Source organism: Nerophis ophidion, linkage group LG06, assembly GCF_033978795.1.
Source record: "Nerophis ophidion isolate RoL-2023_Sa linkage group LG06, RoL_Noph_v1.0, whole genome shotgun sequence".
Classification (NCBI taxonomy): Eukaryota; Metazoa; Chordata; class Actinopteri; order Syngnathiformes; family Syngnathidae; genus Nerophis; species Nerophis ophidion.
The window spans coordinates 5502169-5516434 of NC_084616.1; the positions used below are offsets into that span (position 1 = coordinate 5502169).

At 39.9% G+C, this 14266-nt stretch overlaps 1 protein-coding gene across 1 annotated transcript in view; it reads left to right on the forward strand.

Annotated features, from left to right (window-relative positions):
- The window catches only part of LOC133553997 (plexin-A1-like), a 648088-nt gene that overhangs the window by 536459 nt on the left and 97363 nt on the right, over positions 1–14266 (forward strand). Inside the window, exon 24 of the mRNA XM_061902321.1 lies at positions 12300–12534. Coding sequence (XP_061758305.1) covers positions 12300–12534 — 235 coding nt within the window. The remainder of the gene's footprint in view (positions 1–12299; positions 12535–14266) is intronic.

The window sequence follows — 14266 nt, forward strand, 5'->3', positions numbered from 1 at the left end:
AGACATGAAACAAAAACCATTATGTAGGGCTGTCTTAGACCTAGATTTCATAATTTTACTTTCTAGGGCAAAAATCGAAAACATTTTTGCAAAAACCCATTCAAAGCTAAATTTTCGCAAAAAATGCTATGTTTGCCTCTTTGAGCTGTAATTTGCCCCCCTTAAAATGCTTCAAAACTCACCAAACTTGGCACACACATCAATACTATCGAAAATTGCAATCTAATGAAAAAAACAAAGCCCAAAAACACAGAAAAAACTGCTCCTAGGAAGAAAACACAGACAAAACTGCTTGTAACTTCCGGTAGAACTGCCGGAAAGACATGAAACAAAAACCTCTATGTAGGTCTCACTTAGACCTACATTTTAATAATTGACATCTTTCAGCAAAAATCAACAGGAAGTTAAAAATTACCCCTTCAAAATAAAAGTTTTGTAAAAACCTGTCACCTTTTTTCAAACATTATCTCCCCTGAGCGTGTTTGTTGTGTCGGCTTCAAACTCGCACAGGAGAGAGATTGAACCCTTCTGATTAAAAGTTACTCACAGAGTTTTGATTACTGCTCCGGTTTTGATTTTACGCGCCTTCAAAGAACCCCTGCACAAAGTTACCTAAAAAATGTCACTTTTGCTTCTTTGAGCTGTAATTTGACCCCCTTAAAATGCTTCAAAGTCTAAGTTAAAGCTCTACTATGCAAAGCGAAAGCCATTTATCAACAACATCCAGAAACGCGGAGCTGTAATTTGACCCCCTTAACATGCTTCAAAACTCACCAAATGTTACACACATATCAGGACTGGCGAAAATTGCCATCTAATAAAAAAACAAAACCCAAAACTCAAAATTGCGCTCTAGTGCCCCCTAGGAAAAAACACAGACAAATCCGCTTGTAACTTCTGTTAGGAATGTCGTAGAGACATGAAACAAAAACCTCTATGTAGCTCTGACTTAGACCAGGGCTTGGGTCATGGGGGCAGCAGCCAAAGGCGGGCCCGACCAATGCTGCTTGCAGCTTTAATTATTATTATTACTTATGACTGATTTATTTACTGAATTCTCATTTTGTTCATTTATATTTTGATTTTATTTTGTGTTGAGAAAAAAAATAGATATTTAAAAATATATTTTTTAAGAAATCTTTTCTGGCGGCCCAGCCTCACCCAGACTCTGTATCCAGGGGCCCCCCAGGTAAATTGAGTTTGAGACCCCTGATCTTAAAGATGTAAAAAATTAAAGCTGCAAGCAGCGATGGACAGGACCGACTTTTGCTGGTGTTTCCTGTCTTTACCCATTCAACATATCTTTACCTGCACATTACCTACCTTCCCTGCATCCTGGGGTCACACTGGTGCTTCTTTCTGTCACCCATACACGCTGGTGCTTCCTGCCGTCACCCAGACAACATATCTTTACCTGCACATTACCTACCTTCTCTGTATCCTGGGGTCACACTGGTGCTTCTTTCTTTCACCCATACACGCTGGTGCTTCCTGCCATCACCCAGACAACATATCTTTACCCGCACATTACCTACCTTCTCTGTATCCTGGAGTCAAACTGCTGCCTCCTTCTTTCACCCAGTCAACATATCTTTACCCGCACATTACCTACCTTCTCTGCATTGTGTGGTCACGCTGGTGCTTCCTGCTTCTAAGCGGCCATCTTGAGACAGCAGCAGCGTAGCAGCATCAGCGCAGAAGTTCTTTGAAGGCTCGTGAAATCCAAACCGGAGCAGTTAGAAAAACAATTTTCTCAACTTTTAATCAGTCGGGTTCAATCTCTTTCCTATGCGAGTGTGAAGCTGACACAACAAACGCGCTCAGAGGAGATAATGTTTGAAAAAAGGTGACGGGTTTTTACAAAACTTTTGTTTTGAAGGGGTAATTGCCAACTTACTGTTGATTTTTGAATGAATTGTAGGTCTAAGTGAGACCTACATAGAGATTTTTGTTTCATGTCTCTACGACATTCCTACCGGCTTTCAAAGTTACAAGCAGTTTTGTCTGTGTTTTCTTCCCAAGAGCAGTTTTGTCAGTTTTTTTTCCTAGGGGGCGCTAGAGTGCAATTTTAAATTATGGGGTTTGGTTTTTTATTAGATCGCAATTTTCCCCAGTCCTGATGTGTGTGAGTTTTGAAGCATGTTAAGGGGGTCAAATTGCAGCTCTAAGAGGCAAAAATGACTTTTTTAGGACACTTTTGTTTTGAAGGGTTTTTTGCCAACTTCATGTTGATATTTGCTGAAGGAGGTCATTGTATGAAATGTAGGTCTAAGTCAGACCTACATAGAGGTTTTTGTTTCATGTCTCTACGACATTCCTACCGGCTTTTGAAGTTACAAGCAGTTTTGTCTGTGTTTTCTTCCCAAGAGCAGTTTTGTCAGTTTTTTTTCCTAGGGGGCGCTAGAGTGCAATTTTATATTATGGGGTTTGGTTTTTTATTAGATCGCAATTTTCCCCATTCCTGATGTGTGTGAGTTTTGAAGCATGTTAAGGGGGTCAAATAGCAGCTCAAAGAGGCAAAAATTACATTTTTTAGGAAACTTTTGTTTTGAAGGGGTTTTTGCCAACTTCCTGTTGATATTTGCTGAAGGAGGTCATTGTATGAAATGTAGGTCTAAGTCAGACCTGCATAGAGGTTTTTGTTTCATGTTTCTACGACATTCCTAAAGGAAGTTACAAGCAGTTGTGTTTGTGTTTTTCCTAGGGGGCGCTATAGCGCAATTTTGAGTTTTAGGTTTTAGTTTTTTGATTAGATGGAAATGTACCCTGCCTTCCGCCCGATTGTAGCTGAGATAGGCGCCAGCGCCCCCCGCGACCCCGAAAGGGAATAAGCGGTAGAAAATGGATGGATGGATGGAAATTTTTGCCAGTCCTGATGTGTGTGTCAAATTTGGTGCGTTTTGAAGCATGTTAAAGGGGTCAAATTACAGTTCAAAGATGCGGCGGTATAATAATAATAAAACCTTAGAAATACAATAGGGTCCTCTGTCCCAAAGGGACATTCAGTCCCTAAATATTTGGGAATGTCCGGTGGGCCAGAAGGAAAAGCTCAAAGGGCCGCATGTGGTCCCCGGGCCTTAACTTGCCCAGGTCTGGTATAAATGATAAGGTATCTTTGAATTTGTCTTGAAAGCACTTTTATTAAGGTATCTGCATAGCATCTCAAAAACAAAATTCACAACAAGACTTGCTTTAGTTTGGGGAAAATAAACATTTGTAGTCTACAGAATGAACACTGGACAGGAAATGATACAACAAATTTATGTGAACATTTTTTTTTTTTCAATATGGGGCCTTAAAATAAAGTTAAATTCAGGTCCCCAATTTGGCCAGGGAGCTTGAGTGTCCTCATTTGTGTTAAAGGCCTACTGAAATGAGATGTTCTTAAAACGGGGATAGCAGGTCCATTCTATGTGTCATACTTCATCATTTCCTGATATTGCCATATTTTTGCTGAAAGGATTTAGTAGAGAACATCGACGAAAAAGTTCGCAACTTTTGTTCGCTAATAAAAAAGTCTTGCCTGTAGCGGAAGTAGCAGACGATGTGCGCGTGACGTCATGGGTTGTGGAGCTCCTCACATCTGAACATTGTTTACAATCATGGCCACCAGCAGCGAGAGCGATTCACACCGAGAAATCGACGATTTCACCATTAATTTGAGCAAAGATGAAAGATTTGTGGATGAGGAAAGTTAGAGTGAAGGACTAGAAGAAAGAAAAACAAGACAAAGGCAGTGGGAGCTATTTAGATGTTATTAGACACATTTGCTAGGATAATTCTGGAAAATTCCTTATCTGCTTATTGTGTTACTAGTGTTTTAGTGAGATTATATGGTCGTACCTGTACAACCTGATAGTGAGAGTCCAGTCCATAGTGGATCTAACATAATAGTGCGAGTCCAGTCCATAGTGGATCTAACATAATAGTGTGAGAGTCCAGTCCATAGTGGATCTAACATAATGAGAGTCCAGTCCATAGTGGATCTAGCATAATAGTGATAGACCAGTCCATAGTGGATCTAACATAATAGTGAGAGTCCAGTCCATAGTGGATCTAACATAATAGTGTGAGAGTCCAGTCCATAGTCGATCTAACATAATAGTGAGAGTCCAGTCCATAGTGGATCTAACATAATAGTGAGAGTCCATTCCATAGTGGATCTAACATAATAGTAAGAGACCAGTCCATAGTGGATCTAACATAATAGTGAGAGTCCAGTCCATAGTGGATCTAACATAATAGTGAGAGTCCAGTCCATAGTGGATCTAACATAATAGTGAGAGTCCAGTCCATAGTGGATCTAACATAATAGTGAGAGTCCAGTCCATAGTGGATCTAACATAATAGTGAGAGTCCAGGCCATACTGGATCTAACATAATAGTATTTTAGTGAGATTATATGGTTGTACCTGTACAACCTGAAGGCCGGCCCCGCACCTTTCTTCAGCACCAGTCGACGGGTGGTGGCGATGCCCATCTCTGCCCTTCGCAAGGGACCCTCTTTGAAACACGATCTTTCGAAATATCGCTGCATAAAACACTGTACTTTGTGTGTGTGTGGTCCAATCCAACCGTGTTCGCTTGACCGCTCTGTTCCATAGTAAAGTTTCACCGTCATCTTTCGGGAATGTAAACAATGAAACACCGGCTGTGTTTGTGTTGCTAAAGGCGGCCGCAATACACCGCTTCCCACTTACAGCTTTCTTCTTTGACCTCTCCATTATTCATTGAAGAAATTGCAAAAGATTCAGAATACTGTGGAATTATGTGATGAAAAGAGACGACTTATAGCTGGGTTTGGTGACATTGTCATCATACTGAGACGTTTCAGCATGATACTTCCGCACAAAATGTAAAATTACAATTTAGTAAACTAAAGCGGCCGTATTGGCATGTGTTGCAATGTTAATATTTCATCATTGATATATAAACTATCAGACTGTGTGGTCGCTAGTAGTGGCTTTCAGTAGGCCTTTAAAGTGCACTTTTGTAAGTCTCCTATGTGATGTGGCAGAGGAGACGCAGCTGTTGCACAAAGATGTTCTGCGTCTAGAGTGACCTACATACTGGAGACCCCGATGGGTGTCCAGACCTCCACAGCCTGTGTGGGTGTAAGGCCAGGGTCCCGACAGTGTGTGTGTGTGTGTGTGTGTGTGTGTGTGTTTTAGTCCGCCTTTTCGTGTCCCCTCTGACACTCAGCTGTGTACTGGCAGCTGCGTGCATCCCTCCAGTTTTTCCAAGAAACCCGTTTGTTGTTTTGGCCCTGAGCTTCCTTTTTTTTTTTTTTTTTTTTTTTTTCCTCTCACATTCTTCCATCCAGCCTGTCAGTCTGTCACAAGACTAAAAAAATAGCCGGCTTTTGAAAATGCGTCACCAACTTGCTTTGCTCTCACGTCATTTGAGGATTTTTACTTTTTTTTAGTTACTGTCGGTGGTACGACATAAAAAGAATAAAACACACTGACTTCACTTTGATAAGAAACACCTTTGAAAATGAGTCCCTGTACTTCATGTAACTTCCTGTAAAGAGTGTTATGTTCTCTTATCCCTTATTTTAAATAACACTAAAAGCTACACACATTTAATGCTCGCTAAACTGAGGTTTCATGACCAATACATATATAAACTGTTTTGCATAAATATGTACTGTATATATATATATATATATATATATATATATATACACAAACCTCGTATCCATATGAGTTGGGAAATTGTGTTAGATGTAAATATAAACAGAATACAATGATTTGCAAATCCTTTTCAACCCATATTCAGTTGAATATGCTACAAAGACAAGATATTTGATGTTCAAACTCACAAACTTTGTTTATTTTTTTGCAAATAATTAACTTAGAACTTCATGGCTGCAACATGTGCCCAAGTAGTTGGGAAAGGGCATGTTCACCAATGTGTTACATCACCTTTTCTTTTAACAACACTCAATAAACGTTTGGGAACTGAGGAAACTAATTGTTGAAGCTTTGAAAGTGGAATTCTTTTTTCCCATTCTTGTTTTATGTAGAGCTTCAGTCCTTCAACAGTCCGGGGTCTCCGCTGTCGTATTTTACGCTTCATAATGCGCCACACATTTTCTATGGGAGACAGGTCTGGACTGCAGGCGGGCCAGGAAAGTACCCGCACTCTTTTTTTTACAAAGCCACGCTGTTGTAACACGTGCTGAATGTGGCTTGGCATTGTCTTGGTGAAATAAGCAGGGGCGTCCATGAAAAGGACGGGGCTTAGATGGCAGCATATGTTGTTCCAAAAGCTGTATGTACCTTTCAGCATTAATGGTGCCTTCACAGGTGTGTAAGTTACCCATGCCTTGGGCACTAATGCACCCCCATACCATCACAGATGCTGGCTTTTCAACTTTGCGTCGATAACAGTCTGGATGGTTCGCTTCCTCTTTGGTCCGGATGACACAATGTTGAATATTTCCAAAAACTATTTGAAATGTGGACTCGTCAGACCACAGAACACTTTTCCACTTTGCATCAGTCCATCTCAGATGATTTTGGGCCCAGAGAAGCCGGTAGCGTTTCTGGATGTTGTTGATAAATGGCTTTCGCTTTGCATAGTAGAGCTTTAACTTGCACTAAGAGATGTAGCGACAAATTGTATTTAGTGACAGTGGTTTTCTGAAGTGTTCCTGAGCCCATGTGGTGATATCCTTTAGAGATTGATGTCGGTTTTTGATACAGGGATCGAAGGCCACTCTCACTTTCCTCATCCACAAATCTTTCATCCTCTCTCAAATTAATGGGAAAATTGTCGGTTCGAATCGCTCTCGCTGCTGGTGGCCATGATTGTAAACAATGTTCAGATGTGAGGAGCTCCACAACCCGTGACGTCACGCGCACGTCGTCTGCTACTTCCGGTACAGGCAAGGCTTTTTTATTAGCGACCAAAAGTTGCGAACTTTATGTTCGATGTTCTCTACTAAATCCTTTCAGCAAAAATATGGCAACATGGCGAAATGATGAAGTATGACACATAGAATGGAGCTGCTATCCCCGTTTGAATAAGAACATCTCATTTCAGTAGGCCTTTAAACACTCCATTGTCATTAGGTGGCTAAAGTGGATAATGCACGTCCCAAATTTGTCACGTTTCATGTGTCAGGTAAACGGTGACAAATGGGGCTGTAGGAACCCCAATCCTACTCTACATACAAGCTGTTCTCATTGTCTACTCCGGCTAATTTAATTTGCTCGCAAACGTTACACGGATGTTTCTTTCCTCTAATTAGACATGAAAGTTCACTAAGAAGGAACTTCAAACTGCATAATCATTCCATATTTGAGTTGGGTATCCATCGACCCCCCTCGTGGATCTCTTGATTTGATGGATTCCCGTCCTGCGCGTGTGCGTTTTATTTACACAGCGACACTGTGCTTATGCAAATGCACCAACATGTGTTTGACTTTGCTTAATTACCACGGCTGCTTAGGGAGGGAGTTTAAATGTAGCTAATTGCTTTGTTTGATGACTTTTTATGTGATGTTAGTCTGTGCTGCTTGAAGTGCGTCGTTTACACTGATGACCCGAACATACTGGGGCGAGATGTATGTCGTACACTAGGGGTCACCAACGTGGTGCCCGCGGGCACCAGGTCGCCCGTAAGGACCAGATGAGTCGCCCGCTGGCCTGTTCTAAAAATAGCTCAAATAGCAGCACTTACCAGTGAGCTGCCTCTATTTTTTAAATTGTATTTATTTACTAGCAAGCTGGTCTCGCTTTGCTGGACATTTTTAATTCTAAGAGAGACAAAACTCAAATAGAATTTGAAAATCCAAGAAAATATTTTAAAGACTTGGTCTTCACTTGTTTAATAAATTCATTTAGTTTTTTACTTTGCTTCTTATAACTTTCAGAAAGACAATTTTAGAGAAAAAATACAACCGTAAAAATGATTTTAGGATTTTTAAACACAAAAACATTTTTTCCTTTTAATTTCCTTCCTCTTCTTTCCTGACAATTTAAATCAATGGTCAAGTATTTTTTTTGTTTTTTATTGTAAAGAATAATAAATAAATTTTAATTTAATTCTTCATTTTAGCTCGTCGAAGAATATTTGTGAAATATTTCTTCAAACTTATGATTAAAATTCAAAAAAATTATTTTGGCAAATCTAGAAAATCTGTAGAATCAAATAAATCTTATTTCAAAGTCTTTGGAATTTCTTTTGAAATTTTTGTTCTGGAAAATCTAGAAGATTTAATGAAATAATATTTTGTCTTTGTTAGAAATATAGCTTGGTCCAATTTGTTATATATTCTAACAAAGTGCAGATTGGATTTCAACCTATTTAAAACATGTCATCAAAATTTTAAAATTAATCTTAATCAGGAAAAATTACTAATGATGTTCCATAAATTCTTTTTTTAATTTTTTGAAAAAGATTCGACTTAGCTAGTTTTTCTCTTAGTTTTTTTCGGTTGATTTTTGAATTTTAAAGAGTCGAAATTGAAGATAAACGATGTTTCAAAATGTAATTTTCATTTTTTTCCTTGTTTTCGCCTCTTTTGAACCGTTCAATTAAGTGTTTTTTCATCATTTATACTCTACAAAAAACCTTCAGTTAAAGGAAAAAAAATGTACGACGGAATGACAGACAGAAATACCAATTTTTTTGTATATATACATTTATTTATTAAAGGTAAATTGAGCAAATTGGCTATTTCTGGCAATTTATTTAAGTGTGTATCAAACTGGTAGCCCTTCGCATTAATCAATACCCAAGAAGTAGCTCTTGGTTTCAAAAGGTTGTTGACCCCTGCCATACGCAGTCCGCTCAGTCTTTTGATGGCGCTAACTCTGCTTGGTGTATATTTTCCAACCTCATTACATGACACTGATCTGCATTTTGCCACCAAAGTAGGGCTGGGCGATATGGCTTTTTTTTTAATATCTCTATTTTTTAGGCCATGTCACGATATACCATAATAATTTGGATATTTTGCCTTAGCCTTGAATGACGTTATAACTGTAGAATGATCGAGGGCGAGTTCTTGGTTTCGTATGTGGGTTTATTGTGAGGCAGTTTCATTTACGTCCTCCCAGCGTGGTAACAACACACAACAACAGCAGTCACGTTTTCGTCTACCATAAAGCAGTTCGTCTGCCGTAAACAGCAATGTTGTGACACTCTTAAACAGGAGTGAAGTGAATTATATTTATATAGCGCTTTTTCTCTAGTGACTCAAAGCGCTTTACATAGTGAAACCCAATATCTAAGTTACATTCAAACCAGTGTGGGTGGCACTGGGAGCAGGGAGATAAAGTGTCTTGCCCAAGGACACAACGGCAGTGACTAGGATGGCGGAAGTGGGAATCGAACCTGCAACCCCCAAGTTGCTGGCACGGCCACTCTACCAACCGAGCTAAACCGCTAAACCAGGACAATACTGCCATCTACTGTACATGCATATGTGACAATAACATCTACGGCTTTTAGAGAGTGCAGTGCACAACTGCGCGCACGCCAAGGAGACGAAGATGGAAGATTCCAGACTCTAGTGCATTTGATGAAAGCACTTTTGTGCGTGCCACACAGCAATGCATCATCATAGAGGGTGTTCAGCATGGTTAGAAAAATAGTGACAGAGAATAGAACAAGGATGGACAATTCAACCCCTAACTCAACAATGAGTAGATGAGTGTTATGTGTGTATATGTGTAAATAAATGAACACTGAAATTCAAGTATTTATTTTGTGTATATATATATATATATATTTTCAAATGTATTTCCGTGAGAGCCGTATAATATTTTTTAACACTGAATACGACTAAATGCGTGCATTTTTAAGTAAGACCAACATTTTTAAAGTATAATAAGTCTCCTTATTTTTAATAACATTAATATTCTGAAGCTAACCAATAATAAATCAACTACTTCTTACCGTGAATGTGTAGAAACGGATGGATGGATTAAAATGCATCTGAATGTTTTATTATTTGTTTACGTTATTTTTAACACTGTGATTACCAGCCAAATTATTCATTACTTATCGCGATAAGCAATGTCGGGTGCAGTCATCAAAAGAGCCACATCTGGCTCGGGAGCCTTAGGTTCCCTAAGAGATACGAGTCTTTGGTCAGATCCAAGGACAAATGATCCCAACTTCTGGATGTACTTCTGTACTTATTCTCAACTCTTCATTGTGCTTAAGAATGTTCTCAGTTCACTTTATTCTCCGCGCCTTCATTTGATCTCAACTGGACAGTTCCGGCTACTTTAGAAGGCATTTTACCTCTCATCCGAGTAGTCTTCATCAGTTAATGCTCACAGACTTAGATTGGTCAGATCTAGTCCAGATCAATTCCCTAGGAACTGTTGATAGTGAAGCCTTTTGGTTCTGAAGACAGAAGAGAACAGGGTTTAAAATCAATGATGGCACTGATGAAATTGTGAGATCTTCATCATCAATAGCCCTCAGCGTTTTACCCTGCGGGCAAGAAGGAGAAAAGAAAAACCTTCAAAACCTTTCTGACAGGAAGTGTTGACAGTAGTCAAGGTTATGTAAGACTCCCCCCAGCATTGGCCTGTCGACCAAGGGCCCTTCAGTTTTACTACTGAGGAGATCAAAATTTCATGATTCATCAGGTTGAAACTGGGTCAACCAACTTCTCTTTCATCAGACCACCAGTTGGATCTCCACAGACCAGTCATACATAGAACTATATCCTCATCCAGCGGTCTGCTGCTATGCAATGGACCGGTGCCTAGCTCTCTGTGGTCCCATCTCAAGGATGTCCGCTAACTTTTTGCAACTTAATGCCAAAAAAACGGAAATGCTGATTATCGGTCCTGCTAGACACCGACCTCTATTTAATAATACAACTTTAACATTTGACAACCAAATAATAAAACAAGGTGACTCTGTAAAAAATCTGGGTATTATCTTCGACCCAACTCTCTCCTTTGAGTCACACATTAAAAGCGTTACTAAAACGGCCTTCTTTCATCTCCGTAATATCGCTAAAATTCGCTCCATTTTGTCCACTAAAGACACCGAGATCATTATCCATGCGTTTGTTACGTCTCGTCTCGATTACTGTAACGTATTATTTTCGGGTCTCCCAATGTCTAGCATTAAAAGATTACAGTTGGTACAAAATGCGGCTGCTAGACTTTTGACAAGAACAAGAAAGTTTGACCATATTACGCCTGTACTGTATATACCTTTATATACATATATACATACATATATACCTATACTGTATATACCTTTATATACATACATATATACCTATACTGGCTCACCTGCACTGGCTTCCTGTGCACTTAAGATGTGACTTTAAGGTTTTACTACTTACGTATAAAATACTACACGGTCTAGCTCCATCCTATCTTGCCGATTGTATTGTACCGTATGTCCCGGCAAGAAATCTGCGTTCAAAAGACTCCGGCTTATTAGTGATTCCTAGAGCTCAAAAAAAGTCTGCGGGCTATAGAGCGTTTTCCGTTCGGGCTCCAGTACTCTGGAATGCCCTCCCGGTAACAGTTCGAGATGCTACCTCAGTAGAAGCATTTAAGTCTCATCTTAAAACTCATCTGTATACTCTAGCCTTTAAATAGACCTCCTTTTTAGACCAGTTGATCTGCCGCTTCTTTTCTTTCTCCTATGTCCCCCCCTCCCTTGTGGAGGGGGTCCGGTCCGATGACCATGGATGAAGTACTGACTGTCCAGAGTCGAGACCCAGGATGGACCGCTCGCCTGTATCGGTTGGGGACATCTCTACGCTGCTGATCCGCTTGAGATGGTTTCCTGTGGACGGGACTCTCACTGCTGTCTTGGAGCCACTATGGATTGAACTTTCACAGTATCATGTTAGACCCGCTCGACATCCATTGCTTTCGGTCCCCTAGAGGGGGGGGGGTTGCCCACATCTGAGGTCCTCTCCAAGGTTTCTCATAGTCAGCATTGTCGCTGGCGTCCCACTGGATGTGAATTCTCCCTGCCCACTGGGTGTGAGTTTTCCTTGCCCTTTTGTGGGTTCTTCCGAGGATGTTGTAGTCGTAATGATTTGTGCAGTCCTTTGAGACATTTGTGATTTGGGGCTATATAAATAAACATTGATTGATTGATTGATTGAGAAACGGGGGACATGGTTCAGGCAAAAGTAAATAATTAGCAATTTCCTTCTCTCCAAAGATTCTTTGAGAAGACCCCCCCAAACGTTGATCCGTGAAAAGGCAGCCCTCTGGTGCCAAAAAAAGCCAGTTGCAAGAACGTCTGTGTACATTCCGATCATTAAAAAAAATTGTTGTTTGTGTGTTTTCAGATCCGAGCCGGCGGGTTTGAGTACTCCCCCGGTACTCTCCACATTTACTCGGATAGCCTGCTGACTCTGCCTGCCATCATCGGGATCGGAGGGGGCGGCGGGATGCTCCTGTTGGTCATCATCGCCGTGCTCATAGCTTATAAGAGGAAATCCAGAGATGCGGATCGCACCCTGAAGCGTCTTCAGCTGCAGATGGACAACCTGGAGTCCAGAGTGGCCCTGGAATGTAAAGAAGGTACATTATGGGACTAATGCAACTGTCGATTTGATCCGAGTTGTGCCGATACAAAACAGAGGTTATTAGATTAGATTAGATTAGATAAATAAATAATAAATAAATGGGTTGTACTTGTATAGCGCTTTTCTACCTTCAAAGTACTCAAAGCGCTTAGACACTACTTCCACATTTACCCATTCACACACACATTCACACACTGATGGAGGGAGCTGCCATGCAAGGCGCCAACCAGCACCCATCAGGAGCAAGGGTGAAGTGTCTTGCTCAGGACAAAACGGACGTGACGAGGTTGGTACTAGGTGGGATTTGAACCAGGGACCCTCGGGTAGTGCCTTATTAAAAACACAAGGAGTAAATACTATCACTCAATGTTTCGATGTGTTGCTTTAAGAAGAAAAAAAATTGCGTCATTTGACTGCGAAGCGCCAAACTGCTCTTCAGGCTCTTTCGGCTCACAAGTGACAGTTCCTACTAAAAAATGATGATCTATTTAGTTAATCGATCTAAATAAAACTAAGAAAAGGCAACATTCTGAAGTATGGGATCATTTCGATCTTAAAGGGCCAAAAAAAAGCAAATATTCTTCTTTTTCTATTTACTATTTGGATACTTGACCACAGTGGCGTGTTTCATGTTCATTTCTGTGCAGCTGTTTGTTTAAAAGCAACAATTATATTTGTGAAAGATTAATCTTATTTTGAAGTCAAATACAGATATTTTTTTTTAAAAAGCCGATAACGGATGAACATAATGAAGCACTAACAGTATTAGTGCAGTGTCAATACACTCACTTATTGTTACACTATCTTATACAATTGTAATTTTTTTTTCCCAAAGAGGTTTGCTCACAAAACTATGTTTACCTAAAATCATGCAGTGTTTTATTTTTAGTCTGATCTGATTGGCAAAATCATTAAAGAAACTTGAAAATATTTTATGTATTTTGTCAGTATCTGCAAATACAGCTCTTAATTTTTACTTGACACTTAATACCATAATCTATTGAGTAAAACAACTAATTAAATCAGAACCCTGTTTCATTCTTTTGTATTGTCCCTTAAGAGATATTGCCATAAAAATGTGAGGGATAGACCAATATGTTTTGCACTGCCAGCTGTCACACTGGCACTACCACAAGGCTATAAAATAGTGTTCCATATTTACAAAATAGACGGTAAACAGGCATTGGAGAAGACTATTCGAAGTAACTTTTTAGAGTTCTACTGGCATATATAAGCTCATATGCTTGTTAACATAAACATTCAGACCAACCTAACTTTGAAATTGCTTTGATAGCGTTCCATGACCTTTGAAGGAAATACTGTATATTGTATATAGTACTTTATTTATTCCGTCAGGAGAGTTCCTTCAGGAAAATTCAAATTTTCAGCACAATCCCATTCAAGTTTAGACAAACATTACAGGGAGACAGAACAGGATCGCTGACGGGTCTGCCGGCTTCCAGCGCCCCTTACAAAAAAGATGAGATACAGGTAAACAAGGAGGGGGAATAGAAGATTAAAACCAAATAAAAAAAATCGGTCTTAGCCCGGGCCCTGGAGAGGAGGTGCAGACTGAGGCCAAGGGAAAAACAACAACTCATAGCCATGGTACACATCCCTCTTCCATGTGTGTAAGAGGGAAACATCAAACATCAAAGAACACAGAGGACATTAAAGACATTAAAGCAGCAGATACAACCAGACACTTCTACATACAGCTATGAATA